This window comes from Myxine glutinosa, chromosome 4 (assembly GCF_964187855.1).
Source record: "Myxine glutinosa chromosome 4, kmMyxGlut1.1, whole genome shotgun sequence".
Classification (NCBI taxonomy): domain Eukaryota; kingdom Metazoa; phylum Chordata; class Myxini; order Myxiniformes; family Myxinidae; genus Myxine; species Myxine glutinosa.
In genome coordinates this window covers 3,877,845-3,894,698 of record NC_136264.1, presented here as the reverse complement: position 1 = coordinate 3,894,698, position 16,854 = coordinate 3,877,845, and the positions used below count along the sequence as shown (strand labels likewise).

Sequence of the window (16,854 nt, the reverse complement as noted above, 5' to 3'; positions counted from 1 at the left end):
AGGTTGCACGAGATGGATCGAGATTGCACGATGTGGATCGAGATTGCATGACATGGATTGAGATTCCGTGACATGTATCGAGATTGCAGGACATGGCTCGAGATTGTGCGACATGGATCGAGATTGCATGACATGGATCAATATTGCATGACATGGATCAAGATTGTGCGGCATGGATCGAGATTGCACAACATGGATCAATATTGCGTTACATGGATTGAGATTGCATGACATGGATCGAGATTGAATGACGTGGATCGAGATTGCGCGACATGGATCGAGATTGCGTGACATGGATCAAGATTGCACGAGATGGATTGACATTGCGTGACATGGATCGAGATTGCGCGACATGGATCGAGATTGCTCGACATGGATCGAGATTGCGTGACATGGATCGAGATTGCGCGACATGGATCAATATTGCGTGGCATGGATCGAGATTGTGCAACATGGATCAAGATTGTGCGACATGGATCGAGATTGCATGACATGGATCGAGACTGTGCGAAATGGATCGAGATTGCATGCATGGATCGAGATTGGGTGACATGTATCGAGATTGCGCGACATGGATCGAGATTGCACGACATGGATCGAGATTGCGCAAGATGGATTGAGATTGCGTGACATGGATCGAGATTGCGTGACATGGATCGAGATTGTGCGACATGGATCGGGATTGCGTGACATGGATCGAGATTACGTGACATGGATCGAGATTGCGCGACATGGATCAATATTGTGTGGCATGGATCGAGATTGTGCAACATGGATAGAGATTGCGCGACATGGATCGAGATTGCGTGACATGGATCGAGATTGTGCGACATGGATCGAGATTGCATGCATGGATCGAGATTGCATGACTGGATCGAGATTGTGCGACATGGATCGAGATTATGTGACATGGATCGAGATTGCTCGACATGGATCGAGATTGCGTGACATGGATCGAGATTGCACGACAAGGATTGAGATTGTGTGACATGGATCGAGATTGCGTGACATGGATTGAGATTGCATGACATGGATCGAGATTGTGTGACATGGATCGAGGTTGCACGAGATGGATCGAGATTGCATTATGTGGATCGAGATTGCATGACATGGATTGAGATTGCGTGACATGTATCGAGATTGCGCAAAATGGATCGGGATTGCGTGACATGGATCGAGATTGCAAAACATGGATCACTATTGCGTGACATGGATCGAGATTGCGTGACATGGATCAATATTGCGTGGCATGGATCGAGATTGCGTGACATGGATCGAGATTGCGCAACATGGATCGGGATTGCATGACATGGATCGAGATTGCGAAACATGGATCGCTATTGCGTGACATGGATCGAGATTGTTTGACATGGATCAAGATTGCGCGACATGGATCGAGATTGCGTGACATGGATCGAGTTTGAACGACGTGGATCGAGATTGCGCGACATGGATCGAGATTGCGTGACATGGATCAAGATTGCACGAGATGGATTGAGATTGCGTGACATAGATCGAGATTGCGCGACATGGATCGAGATTGCGTGACATGGATCAATATTGCATGACATGGATCAAGATTGTGCGGCATGGATCGAGATTGCACAACATGGATCAAGATTGCGTGACATGGATTGAGATTGCATGACATGTATCGAGATTGCGCAACATGGATCGAGATTGCGCGACATGGATCGAGATTGCGCAAGATGGATTGAGATTGCGTGACGTGGATCGGGATTGCATGACATGGATCGAGATTGCGTGACATGGATCGAGATTGCGCGAGATGGATTGAGATTGCGTGACATGGATCGAGATTGCGCGACATGGATCGAGATTGCACGACATGGATCGGGATTGCGTGACATGGATCGAGATTGCGAAACATGGATCGCTATTGCATGACATGGATCGAGATTGCGTGACATGGATCAATATTGCGTGGCATGGATCGAGATTGTGCAACACGGATCAAGATTGCGCGACATGGATCGAGATTGCGTGAAATGGATCGAGAGTGAATGACGTGGATCGAGATTGTGCGACATGGATCGAGATTGCGCAACATGGATCAAGATTGCACGAGATGGATTGAGATTGCGTGACATGGATCGAGATTGCGCGACATGGATCGAGATTGCTCGACATGGATCGGGATTGCGTGACATGGATCAATATTGCACAGCATGGATCGAGATTGTGCAACATGGATCAAGATTGCGTGACATGGATCGAGATTGTGCGACATGGATCGAGATTGCGTGCATGGATCGAGATTGGGTGACATGGATCGAGATTGCACGACTGGATCGAGATTGTGCGACATGGATCGAGATTATGTGACATGGATTGAGATTGCACGACTAGGATTGAGATTGCGTGACATGGATCGAGATTGCGTGACATGGATTGAGATTGCATGACATGGATCGAGATTGCACAACATGGATCGAGATTGTGTGTCATGGATCGAGATTGCGTGACATGGATCAAGATTGCTTGACATGGATCGAGATTGCGTGACATGGATCGAGGTTGCACGAGATGGATCGAGATTGCACGATGTGGATCGAGATTGCATGACATGGATTGAGATTCCGTGACATGTATCGAGATTGCAGGACATGGCTCGAGATTGTGCGACATGGATCGAGATTGCATGACATGGATCAATATTGCATGACATGGATCAAGATTGTGCGGCATGGATCGAGATTGCACAACATGGATCAATATTGCGTGACATGGATTGAGATTGCATGACATGTATCGAAATTGTGCAACATGGATCGAGATTGCGCGACATGGATCGAGATTGCGCGAGATGGATTGAGATTGCATGACATGGATCGAGATTGCGTGACATGGATCGAGATTGCGCGAGATGGATTGAGATTGCGTGACATGGATCGAGATTGCGCGACATGGACCGAGATTGAGCGACATGGATCGGGATTGCGTGACATGGATCGAGATTGCGAAACATGGATCGCTATTGCGTGACATGGATCGAGATTGTGCGAGATGGATCAATACTGCATGGCATGGATCGAGAATGTGCAACATGGATCAAGATTGCGTGACATGGATCGAGATTGCGTGACAAGGATCGAGATTGAACGACGTGGATCGAGATTGCGCGACATGGATCGAGATTGCGTGACATGGATCAAGATTGCACGAGATGGATTGAGATTGCGTGACATGGATCGAGATTGCATGACATGGATCGAGATTGAACGACGTGGATCGAGATTGCGCGACATGGATCGAGATTGCGTGACATGGATCAAGATTGCGTGACATGGATCGAGATTGTGCGACATGGATCGAGATTGCGTGCATGGATCGAGATTGTGTGACACGGATCGAGATTGCACGACTGGATCGAGATTGTGCGACATGGATCGAGATTGTGTGACATGGATCGAAATTGCGTGACATTGTTCGACATTGCATGACATGGATTTAGATTGTGCGACTTTGTTTGAGATTGCGTGACATGGATCGAGATTGTGCGACATGGATCGAGATTGTGTGACATGGATTGAGATTGCGCGACATGGATCAAGATTGCGTGAAATGGATCGAGATTGCGTGACATGGATCGAGATTGTGCGACATTGTTTGAGATTGTGTGACATGGATCGAGATTGCGTGACATGGATCGAGATTGTGTGACATGGATCGAGATTGCGCAACATAGATCGAAATTGCTTGTAATGGGTGGAGATTGCGCGACATGGATCGAGATTGCATGACATGGATCGAGATTGCATGACATGGATTGAGATTGCATGACATGGATCGAGATTGCTCGACATGGATTGAGATTGCTCATCATGTATCAAGATTGCTCGACATGGATCGAGATTGCATAACATGGATCGAGATTGAGCGACATGGATCGAGATTGCGTGACATGGATCGAGATTTCATGACATGGATTGAGATTTCGTGACATGGATCGAGATTGCGCAACATGGATCGATATTGCGCGACATGGATCGAGATTGCGTGATATGGATCGAGATTGCACGATATGGATCGACATTGCGTGATATGGATCGAGATTGTGTGACATGGATCGAGATTGCATGACATCGATCAAGATTGCATGAAATGGATCAAGATTGCATGACATGGATCGAGGTTGCACGAAATGGATCGAGATTGCGTGATGTGGATCGAGATTGCATGACAGGGATTGAGATTGTGTGACATGTATTGAGATTGCATGACATGGATCGAGATTGTGTGACATGGATCGAGATTGCATGACATGGATCAAGATTGCATGACATGGATCAAGATTGTGTGACATGGATCGAGATTGCGTGATATGGATCGAGATTGCACGATATGGATCGATATTGCGTGATATGGATCGAGATTGTGTGACATGGATCGAGATTGCATGACATCGATCAAGATTGCGTGACATGGATTGAGATTGCATGACATGTATCGAGATTGCGCGACATGGATCAAGATTGCGCGATATGGATCGAGATTGCGCGACATGGATTGAGATTGCGTGACATGGATCGAGATTGCGTGACATGGATCGAGATTGCGTGACATGGATCGAGATTGCGAAACATGGATCGATATTGTGTGACATGGATCGAGATTGCGCGACATGGATCAATATTGCGTGGCATGGATCGAGATTGTGCAACATGGATCAAGATTGCGCAACATGGATCGAGATTGCGCGACATGGATCAATATTGCGTGGCATGGATCGAGATTGTGCAACATGGATCAAGATTGCGCAACATGGATCGAGATTGTGTGACATGGATCGAGATTGCATGACATGGATCGAGATTGCACGATGTGGATCGAGATTGCATGACATGGATTGAGATTGCGTGACATCTATCGAGATTGCAGGACATGGATCGAGATTTTGCGACATGGATCGAGATTGCGTGACATGGTTCAATATTGCATGACATGGATCAAGATTGTGCGGCATGGATCGAGATTGCACAACATGGATCAAGATTGTGTGACATGGATCGAGGTTGCACGAGATGGATCGAGATTGCACGATGTGGATCGAGATTGCATGACATGGATTGAGATTGCGTGACATGTATCGAGATTGCAGGACATGGATCGAGATTGTGCGACATGGATCGAGATTGCGTGACATGGATCAATATTGCATGACATGGATCAAGATTGTGCGGCATTGATCGAGATTGCACAACATGGATCAAGATTGCGTGACATGGATTGAGATTGCATGACATGTATCGAGATTGCGCAACATGGATCGAGATTGCGCGACATGGACCGAGATTGCACGACATGGATCGAGATTGCGTGACATGGATTGAGATTGCGCGACATGGATCGAGATTGCGTGACAGGGATCGAGATTGCTTGACATGGATCGAGATTGCACGATATGGATCGACATTGCTTGATATGGATCGAGATTGCGCAGTGTTTATGGGGTCCGTTTTGGATCGGTCATAAAACATCACCAAATGGCAAATGGGGGAAATAACTATAAAATGAGGGAGAAGAATCAACATATGGTCCCTTTGAGCGGGAGATGGCGCCTTTTTAAAATTCCGCCGAAAGTATGTAACGTATTACATGTTTCGCTCCGTTTTCATATTTTTTAAATACTCACATTTTTAAAGGCTAAAGTTCGTTTGTTCAGTGGAGGAGTAGCACACCGTGCTTGGTGCTGAGATGGGGAAACCTCGCTAATGGTGCCATGGTGAAGCATCGCTTTCGCCTCAGCCATGGACCTTCTCTGGATCCTCAGTGAATCCTCAATGGAGCCTCAACAATGCACCGTCGCTGGAGCCTTGCCTAAGAACTGTCAATGGAGCCTTGCCAATTGACCCTGGATACAGCCTCGCCAATGGACCCTCGCTGTAGCCTCATCAATGGACGCTCGCTGAGCCTCGCCAATGGACCCTCGCTGTAGCCTCATCAATGGACGCTCGCTGAGCCTCATCAATGGATCCTCGCTGGAGCTTCACCTACGGATCCTCGCTGGAGCTTCGCCGACGGATCCTCACTGAAGCTTTGCCTACGGATCCACGCTGGAAGTTTGCCTACGGATCCTCGCTGGAGCTTTGCCGACGGATCCTCGCTGGAGCTTCGCCTACGGATCCTCGCTGGAGCTTTGCCTACGGATCCTTGCTGGAGCTTTGCCTGCGGATCCACGCTGAAGCTTTGCCTATGGATCCACGCTGGAGCTTTGCTTACAGACGCTCGCTGGAGCTTTGCTTACAGATGCTCGCTGGGGGCCTCGCCTATGGATCCTCGCCTACGGATCCTCGCTAGAGCTTTGCTTACAGACCCTCGCTAGAGCTTTGCTTACAGGCCCTCGCTGGAGCTTTGCTTACAGACGCTCGCTGGAGCCTCGCCTACGGAGCCAGACTGACTTGCAGCCTGTTCTTTCCCCCAGGACACCCAGCACGCTCGGTGGCCTTCTGACCCACAATCATCTGCTCTGATAATCACCGCTTACTTAGCCTTTAATTAGTCAAATACAATTAACCGCTCCTTGCTTTATTAATTTTGATAGCTCCTTTAATTCGCTGACAGTAACAAGGGAAGGAGGTGTGCGTGCATGCTCCTTCCGAGTGTGTCTTTTGGCTTGCATTGTGAGTCACGTATCTTTACATGTACCGGCAAAAGAACCATCAACAAGAGAACCGTCAAAATGTGTCGATGACGTAATAATCGTCATAGCAAGGTGATGACCATGAAGATGCAGCTCATACATAGCAGGACATGTGAACATGATGTAAATGGTGTGTGTCGTGTCGATGATAATACAGTGTAACTCGGTTATAGGTAGGCGGACACATTGGTAACGCGTCATTACAGGAAACGGTAATATATCTGTTTTGGTGAACTTGGTTCGAGTTGAGACTGATGAACATCGGTGCATCAGGAACGCATCTATACAGCACGGTGCTCACCTGTGTACATGTGAAACCATGGATTCATTTTTCCTCTTTAATAGCGTTTAAGGGTCCGAACGTTTAATGGCGTTTAATGTTTAACGGTTCAATACAACTATGAATACGTATATTATGAATGTTTATTTGTTTCTATGTGTGTATGTTTGTATGTGTATGTTTGTGTGTATGTTTGTGTGTGTGTATGTTTGTGTGTGTGTGTGTGTGTGTTTGTTTGTATGTGTGTATGTGTGTATGTTTGTATGTGTGTATGTTTGTGTGTGTGTATGTTTGTTTGTGTGTGTGTATGTTTGTGTGTGTGTGTGTGTGTATGTTTGTGTGTGTGTGTGTGTGTGTATGTTTGTGTGTGTGTGTGTGTATGTATGTTTGTGTGTGTGTGTATGTATGTTTGTGTGTGTGTGTGCATGTGTGCATATTTGTATGTATGTTTGTGTGAGTATGTTTGTATGTATGTTTGTATGCATGTTTGTGTGTGTGTGTGTGTGTGTGTGTGTGTGTGTATGTGAATGTGTTTGTAAGTATGTTTATATGTATGTTTGTACATTTGTTTGTATGCAGAACAAAAAGGAACATTTTTGTCCAACTATGTATTACGTATGTAAAATATTGTTGGCACTCATAGAATGCGTTATAGAAGTGTGATGTTCAGAAATGTACATGATAAAGGATCAACAATTAACTCGGTGTGTGTGTGTGTGTGTGTGTGTGTGTGTGTGTGTTCGCATGGTAGCGTCGGCCTTAGACGTACCAGCGTGAATCGACATGCTCCGCGCGCCTCACCAAACATCGTTTCAGAGGGATAGGCATATTTGAGCATTTCGGTGTCTTTTGGGTCTTCATGGTGTTTTGGGTCTTCAGGGCCATTTGGGTCTTCAGGGTCTTTTGGATCCTCTGGGCCTTTAAGTGTATTTTGGGTCTTTGGGGTGTTTTGGGTCTTTGAGGTCTTTTGGGTGTTCAGTGTCTTCAGGGGCTTTTGGGGCATTTTGGTTATTTGTGGTATTTAAGGGTCTTTTGGATATTTAAGGGTCTTTGGGATATTCAGGGAGTTTTGGGTCTTCGGGGTGTTTTGGGTCTTCGGGGTGTTTTGGGTCTTCGGGGTGTTTTGGGTCTTCGGGGTCTTTTGGGTATTCGGGGTGTTTTGGGTCTTCGCACCTGGGTTCAAACCTTTGACTCACCTTTAACTCACCTTTGAGCCTGTGTTCAAATCTCAGCCCAGCTATAACTTCTCAGCCTGTAGGTGTTTCATATTGAGAGTGATTCATCAATGTGTGGACCGTCGATGGTGAGGACATTCAGCTGAAAGAGGACCGTCTACCACCACTTGTTGTTTTTTAGACGTTAATGATCCCAGAGTACATTTTGCGAAGTGTGGGGGAATTACCACTGGCACCCTGAAAAAATTCAAATTCCTGCACTTTCGGTAATGTCATATTTGGGGCATGACGTTTCCCAAGCAAACCCCAACAAGAAGATGTGAATCATTGTGTAGGCCGTCAAAACAAGTTGTGTGCATGTAGATACGTACATATATATATATATATATATATATATATATATATATATATATATATATATATATATATATATATATATATATATATATATATATATATATATATATATATATATATATATAACCACTCATTTTTGCATCGTGATGATGCATAGGGCTGCCCAAGCAGTTTCTAGGCTATTGGGAATCCTGGACAGGTCGCTACTCCGACGCTGCTCTTGTGTGTATGTACGTATGTATGTGTATATATATATATATATATTGTTGAATGAATGTATGTCTGGTTTACCAGAGGATCTGAGTTCGATTCCTGGTCTGGGCATTTAATTTTCCAGCATATGTCAATTAGTTATTATCCTGTTCATATATATATCAGTTTCATATATATATATATATATATATATATATATATATATATATATATATATATATATATATATATATATATATATATATATATATATATGTATGTGTGTATAGCAGTGGAAGCAACAATTTGAAATTGTCAGGGTGCCAGCGATAGTTTGCCTACTCTTCGAGAATGACACAATGGGAAGTTTGACGTCCACAAACTAATGGTGTCATACCAGATGCTCAGTTTCATGTTTACCTGAGGGACAGAGCACACACTGATGCTTCATCCTGCTTGTGAAACATCAGCAGGAGAGTGTGCATACCTATAGGCTAATATCTATATTGATATACACACACATATGTAGTTTATTTTATTTTTGAAACAGGAAAGGGCTTCCTTTGTAAAGCTTTTCTTGGTTGTTTTATATAGCTTTCCTTAGCTGGAAGAATATGGGGGTTAATTTCTTGAAATCCTAGCCACCTGGGGGTATTGACTCGGTGAGATCTGATTGGTTATTCCCTCCAAATATGAGTGAGACATGATCGGGTATACGGCTGGTGGTTTGATATAACGGTTTGAGTTTTTTCCACTCCACCGGCCGCTGCGAGTTGGATTATCATGCTTATCTACTCTCACCAACCCGCCTTTGGCAAGTGTGTTGAGAATGGCAAACATCTTTGACCCTAAGTTAAATAGTTTATCCTGCATTGTCGTGGAACGTAATTATACATTTATACATTGTCTTGCTCATTACATGTACTTACGTATTGAAACCCAAAAATAAAGATTCCAGCGTGTCCTGCACAATTGAGAGTCTCGTTCATTAATGGGATATGTAAACACGTTTATACTGTCATGTCAAAAGATACAATTTCCCTTTGCTAGTTTATGCTAAATATCAAGTTTAACCCTTTTTCTGGTTTATAATAAATATCAAATTTACCACTTTTTCTGGTTTATACTAAATATGAAATTGAACACTTTTTTCTGGTTTATACTAAATATCAAATTTAACCCCTTTTTCTGGTTGATACTAAATATCAAGTTTAACCCTTTTTCTGGTTTATACTAAATATGAAATTGAACACTTTTTTCTGGTTTATACTAAATATCAAATTTAACCCTTTTTCTGGTTTATGCTAAACATAAAATTTAACCCTTTATCTGGTTTATGCTAAATATCAAGTTTAACCCTTTTTCTGGTTTGTACTAAATGTCAAATTTAACCCTTTTTCTGGTTTATGCTAAATATCAAGTTTAACCCTTTTTCTGGTTTCTGCTAAATATCAAGTTTAACCCTTTTTTCTGGTTTATGCTAAATATGAAATTTAACCATTTTTTCTGGTTTATACTAAATATCAAATTTAACCCTTTTTTCTGGTTTATACTAAATATCAAGTTTAACCCTTTTTTCTGGTTATACTAAATATCAAATTTAACCCTTTTTCTGGTTTATACTAAATATCAAGTTCAACCCTTTTTTCTGGTTTATACTAAATATCAAATTTAACCCTTTTTTCTGGTTTATACTAAATATCAAGTTTAACCATTTTTTCTGGTTTATACTAAATATCAAATTTAACCCTATTTCTGGTTTATGCTAAATATCAAGTTTAACCCTTTTTCTGGTTTGAACTAAATGTCAAATTTAACCCTTTTTCTGGTTTATGCTAAATATCAAGTTTAACCCTTTTTTCTGGTTTATGCTAAATATCAAATTTAACCCTTTTTCTGGTTTATACTAAATATCAAGTTTAACCCTATTTTCTGGTTTATACGAAATATCGAGTTTAACCCTTTATCAGGTTTTTACTAAATATGAAATTTAACCCTTTTTCTGGTTTATGCTAAATATCAAGTTTAACCCTTTTTTCTGGTCCATGCTAAATATCAAATTTAACCCTTTTTCTGGTTTATACTAAATATCAAGTTTAACCCTTTTCTGGTTTATACTAAATATCAAATTTAACCCTTTTTCTGGTTTATACTAAATATCAACATTTCCACCTTATGCATGAGAACTCATCGATGACCTCTATGTGAATGCAAAGGTTATTTGATCAGAAAACACTGACATGTTTGATGGGTGATCAGTATGTCTTCTGTCTGCCATAAACAGCCAATTAAACACTTTAACGAAACATTTTCTGATAGCTCATTTTTGTACAATTTTAAATGGATGTTAACGGTTTTATTTAAGAAAATCCTTTGTCTCAATATTTTACATCCACATTAAGGTACGGACGTTGTGTGTGTGTTTGTATGTATATATGTGTGTATACATGTGTGTGTGTACATATGTGTGTGTGTGTGTGTGTGAGTGTGTGTGTGTGTGTCTGTGTGTGTTTATATATGTGTGTGTGTGTGTGTGTGTGTGTGTGTGTGTGTGTGTATATGTGTGTGTATATGTGTGTGTGTGTGTATATGTGTGTGTATATGTGTGTGTATATCAACATTCCACTCCTAAACCAATTTTATAAGATACTCTGTTGCGCCCCTCCCCCTTTCCCCCATCTCCTCTCCAGATCCTACCTTCTGTCCAAATCTTGTTAATCTCTAAACTGGTGTTCGTATCCATTCAAAAGGTGAGACAGTGCTGCAACTGAGACAATGGCTCAAGGTAGATGAATCCAGGGGAAAATGACAGACGTTATTAAATATTGTGATCCGCAGTTGTTTGTTTTACCACAGTCCTAACTATTGCTTGTTAATTCCGCTGTCTCAATCCCCTGAGATAGTGTCTGTGCCATCACACAGAGGAGTTAAAAAGTGATAAATTCATGAGATCATGCACTTTTCCATTCATACGATGAAACAAAGTTTGCCGGGTCAGTTCATTGCGACGTTTGAGGTCACGTAACAGACTACAGGATGGGATCACACACGACCAGACTGTACATGGTGCTGTAGGACCGGTCCGCTTATACACACATCGAGCGCTCTGGACACGACAATTAAAAAATGGGTCCGAGGCAGGTAGTACAGAGTGACTTTAGAGGCAGAGGTTGTGAGGCTGAAAAAGGGTCACAGAAGACGGCTGGCAATGTGCCGTGCACGGTTTCCATGTGCTCCTTATTATATGGCTATGGCTGGTGCCTCGGATCGGTTTGCACGTGTAGGTTCGGATGACTTCCGTGGCCCGAGAAGGCCTAGCGTAACCGCAACCTTGCAGATACCGTGACATTACCCGTCTGATCCATTATTAACGAAGACTGCAGCGAAACTATATATATATATATATATATATATATATATATATATATATATATATATATATATATATATATACATATATATATATATATATATACATATATATACATATATATATATACATATATATATATATATATATATATATATATATATATATATATATATACATATATATATATATGCATTGTGAGTGAGTATTAATATAAACATACAGAAGGACATTATTCTTTTCATAACATGTTTTTTATCAACCATATAACTTACTGCAATAAATACCAATAAATAAATCCTGAGAACAAACATAAAGTAAGGAATGAAAAGTCTGCAAAAACATAGCAAAAGATAAACATAAATATATTCGACGGTTTTTCACTCACTAAATGTGAAATAAATAAAACAAAACATCTTGGAATGCCTGTGTTATCAAGTGTGCTTAAACAATCGACTATTTGTACAAGTAAGTGTAAGATTTACAATCATTTACAACAGACCGACTTTTATACATTTGGAAACTCCTAGTAAAGTATAATGACGTCGTTGCACAAAAGACTGAAGAGTTGTTTCCAAATTGACCGACTCTTTCGGAAATAAAAATAGACTTCCAAGAAACAATAAATTCTTCTTCTCGTGGAGGAAACAAACAGCAAATCCTGGGTAAACGCACACACGGCATAAAACAGGTATGGAACAGGAACAAAAATCATTCAAGAGATTTTTTTTTTTAAGAACAAAGAAATAAATGTGAAGCAAATCTCTATTTACATGTATTTAACGCCTTTTCAAATTTCGTTTTACGAATGCTGAAAAATCTGAGGTTAGAAACGGTGTAAAACGCTCCGTGCCCTGCAATCGATTGGTGCATACTCGGCGGAAAGACGAGCGTCCGTCCGCCCGCGACCTTTATGGTCCCGACGATTCTGGTCGAGGGGATGTTCCAGCTTTGAGGATAAAGTACATGCATCCCTTGGAGGGAAAATAACGATTGTGCATTGAGGGGAAGCGGATTCCTAAAGACGTTTCTATTGCACCGGTGATTCATTCGGCGGTGGGAGCACTGGTCCTGCCGTTGACGTGTGGACGCGTGGACGCCTGCCAGGTGACGGAGTGGTTATCGAAACGCTGGTTCCGTCCGTGCGATGGAAATAAGTCACGGATTATCTCCCGACCGGTTCACCCAAGCACGTTGCATCGATCAGATTTCAAAAAAACGTTAAATTTTTCTCATGAAGCGATGAACAACGGTGCATTAACCTAAGCACGTTGCATCGATCAGATTTCAAAAAAACGTTAATTTTTTTCTCATGAAGCGATGAACGATGGTGCATTAACCCAAGCACATTGCATGGATCACATTTCAAAAAATGTTAAAATTTTCTCATGAAGCGATGAACGACGGTACATTAACCCAAGCACGTTGCATCGATCAAATTTTTTAAAAACGTTCAATTTTTTCTCATGAAGCCATGAACGACGGTGCATTAACCCAGGCACGTTGCATCGATCAGATTTCAAAAAAACGTGAAATTTTTTTCTCATGAAGCGATAAACGACGGTGCATTAACCCAGGCACGTTGCATCGATCAGATTTCAAAAAAACGTTAAATTTTTTCTCATGAAGCGATGAACGACGGTGCATTAACCCAAGCACGTTGCATCGATCAATTTTTTTTAAAACGTTAATTTTTTTCTCATGAAGCCATGAATGGCAGTGCATTAACCCAGGCACGTTGGTTGCATCGATCAGATTTCAAAAAAATGCTAAAAATTTTCTCATGAAGTGATGAATGACGGTGCATTAACCCAGGCACGTTGCATCGACCAGATTTCCAAAAAAAATTAAAAATTTCTCGTGAAGCCATGAACGACGGTGCATTAACCCAGGTATGTTGCATCGATCGGATTTCAAAAAAAACGTTAAAATTTTCTCATGAAGCGATGAACGACGGTGCATTAACCCAGGCACGTTGCATCGATCAGATTTCCAAAAAACGTTAAATTATTCTCCTGAAGCGATGAACGACGGTGCATTAACCCAGGCACGTTGCATCAATCCAATTTCAAAAAAACGTTAAATTATTCTCCTGAAGCGACGAACGACGGTGTATTAACCCAGGCACATTGCAACGATCAGATTTCAAAAAAACGTTAACATTTTCTCATGAAGCGATGAACGACGGTGCATTAACCACAGCGGTGTTACAATGCTATTCGGTCATGATGAAGAAAATATAACGTCGGTGAAAACTGCAATTTGAAAGGAAATAAATCGTTAAGTGATTAAAAAATTGATCATTTTGGAGGCACGTTCGAAACACCATGACAAATCCACAGACTTTCAATTGCTTAGTGTCAAATGAACAACGATCAATTGGAAACTGTGAAGTCCCAAAGCAGCAGCAGAATGAAAATGTTTAAAATCTTTTCCTCAATTTCATTTAGCGTTTCTGAACGTCATTCGTGTCGCGGCTGTTCTTACATGAAAGCATTTTCGGAGAAAGATGCACCCAAAGCAATGATGGTTATAACAATCATAAAGGGATTTTCGATGATGAGCACGAAGTGAGTCCGAGCATATGATAAAGTGTGATGGAACACGGGTAGGAGTTAGTCCCTGATTTCCAGCGATAGTCCCATGGCTCCTGTGCATCCGCAACTCGCACATTTCCATCACGTCGATGCGACGTTCCGAAGCAAAAAGGAAGCAATTTTATCGTCTTTACGACGGGTTTAGCACAAGTGTCTCTCCTCTGTCCTCCCCCCTTATCCAAGACACCGTCCTCTGGGTATGCAGACATCGATACGGAGAAGGGCACAAGAAATAGAGGGAGAGAGAAAGTAGTTTTCATTTCACGTTACTCGATGATGCTTGTTTATTCGGTCGATCGTTGGGGGGAGGTGGGTGGGGGAATAGTCACCAATAACTCAGTGAGTCGCTGAAAATTTCATTCTCTTTTGCTTTTGCCTCTGATTACAGAACCAGACGCGTACCACGTTCTTCTTCAGGTCCAACTTCTCCGCGATGGCGGCGATTTTTTCCGAGGAAGGCCTTGGCTGCACGGTGAAGTAAGCTTCGAGGGAGCGCTTCTCGGGCGCAGCGATAGACGTGCGCTTCCTCTTCTTCTCTCCGCCGTTAAACATGTCCGGTTTGCTCTGCTTGCTCCTATGGGCCTTCTCGGCCTCCTCGAGCCACGCCTGCAGGATGGGCTTGAGCGCGATCATGTTGTTGTGCGACAGCGTGAGGGACTCGAAACGGCAAATGGTGCTCTGGCTCAGGGAGCCCACCCCTGGGATCTTGAGGTTGCCCAGAGCGGAGCCCACGTCCGCTTGCGTGACCCCGAGCTTTATGCGCCGCTGCTTGAAACGCTCGGCGAAAGCCTCGAGCTCTCGTGGATCGGCCTCGGTGTCGGGCATCCCGGGCATGAGGCCGCCGTGATGCGGGGGCAGCCCGTGAGGGTGGTGGTGCATGCCCATGGCCTGGTGCATGTGGTTCATGCCGGGCATGTGAGCGTGATGCGCCGACGTCGGCACCACGGACGCCTCGGGTCCGCTGAGGCCCGCGAGCGTCAGGTTAGGGGAGATGTGGTCGAGCAGGTCACCGTCGAGACCCTGGTGGTGCTGGTGGTGGTGCGGGTGATGCCCCACGTGCGGGTGATGCGAGGAGAGCGCGGCGTGATGCGAAAGCGGCCCGGCCGTGGAGGCGCACCCTACGCTGTTCATGGTATGGTAAGTGGCGTCCGGCTTGAAAGGGTGATGGTGATGGTGGTGCACCTTGCTTTGAGACACGATGTCCACGGCGGCCAAGGCCTCGGCTCGTGCCAGGAAGCTCTCGTCCAACCCGGCGAAAATGTTTCCCTGGGACAGCACGCAGAGGGTACGAGCGCACATGGCCGTGAGTGGAGAACGCTTTCAGTGTGACGTGAACATAATAGAGAAGCAAAGACGAAGAAACAGCAAGGAATGAGTAGGTGGAAGAGGAAAAGAAGGTGGACAAGGAGAAGGAGGAGGAGGAGGAGAAAAAAAGAAAAAATTCGGTCATGAAGAATATTAAGGTTTGTACACAGGTCATTGATGTGAATAAGACAGAGGGCTCGGTCATGGGTAAAACACACAAGTTGTAAAAATATCCGATCCGCAAGCTTTGCCATTGACAAAAAACAAAACGATACACAGAACAAGCTTTGGGGAAAAGAGAAACGTGAACAAAACGTTAAATGGGCGCGGAGGTTCCGAGCGGTCCTTACTGGGGGTGTTGGCAGACAAGCTCGACGCATCGCCTCCGAACTTGGGTGCAGCGTCGGGTACTTGGGCTCGGCCATGGCGGCGTGCATCGCAAAGGGCTGCTTGCTGTTCATGGACATCATCTTGTTTCCGGACGGGCGCTCTCAGCGCGGCTCCGCGAGTGAACGTGCGCCCAGGACGCTCGGCCGCTCGCTCTGGGCCTGCTGGGGGGACGGGGCCCGGTGGGGGGCCGGGGGGGGGAGACCGGGGAGGGAGGGGGCCGCGGCTGGCGATCACGTTATACCGTCGGGCAGGACGCCGAGGAGACGTACGCACACCTGGCCAGGTCTGCTCTCTTCTCATCTTATTCGTTCGAGGCCGGCCCTTCTCCGCACTGTGCGCATGTGCAGCCCGAATGCAAATGCGCTTCCAGGCCCAACCCGGTGGTGGTGGTGTTGGTGTTGTATGTGGTGGGAGGGGGTCGGGGGGGGGGGGAATGGGTTGATGTGGGTGAAGAAACAAGGGGCTGGTTATACGAGCTCTGCGCGACCCGCTACTGTCGATTCCAATAATCGCATATATGAAAA

The 16,854-nt window shown here is 43.9% G+C and overlaps 1 protein-coding gene across 1 annotated transcript; it reads right to left on the bottom strand.

Moving 5' to 3' along the window:
* Positions 1-14,504: 14,504 nt before the first annotated feature.
* POU4F3 (POU class 4 homeobox 3) lies at positions 14,505-16,453 on the bottom strand. The gene is made up of 2 exons (XM_068114763.2): positions 16,291-16,453; positions 14,505-15,901 (listed from the first exon to the last, which is right to left on the bottom strand). Exons 1-2 carry the CDS (start codon positions 16,408-16,410, stop codon positions 14,972-14,974), a joined length of 1,050 nt encoding a protein of 349 aa, XP_067970864.1. The 5' UTR covers positions 16,411-16,453; the 3' UTR covers positions 14,505-14,971.
* Positions 16,454-16,854: the final 401 nt, after the last annotated feature.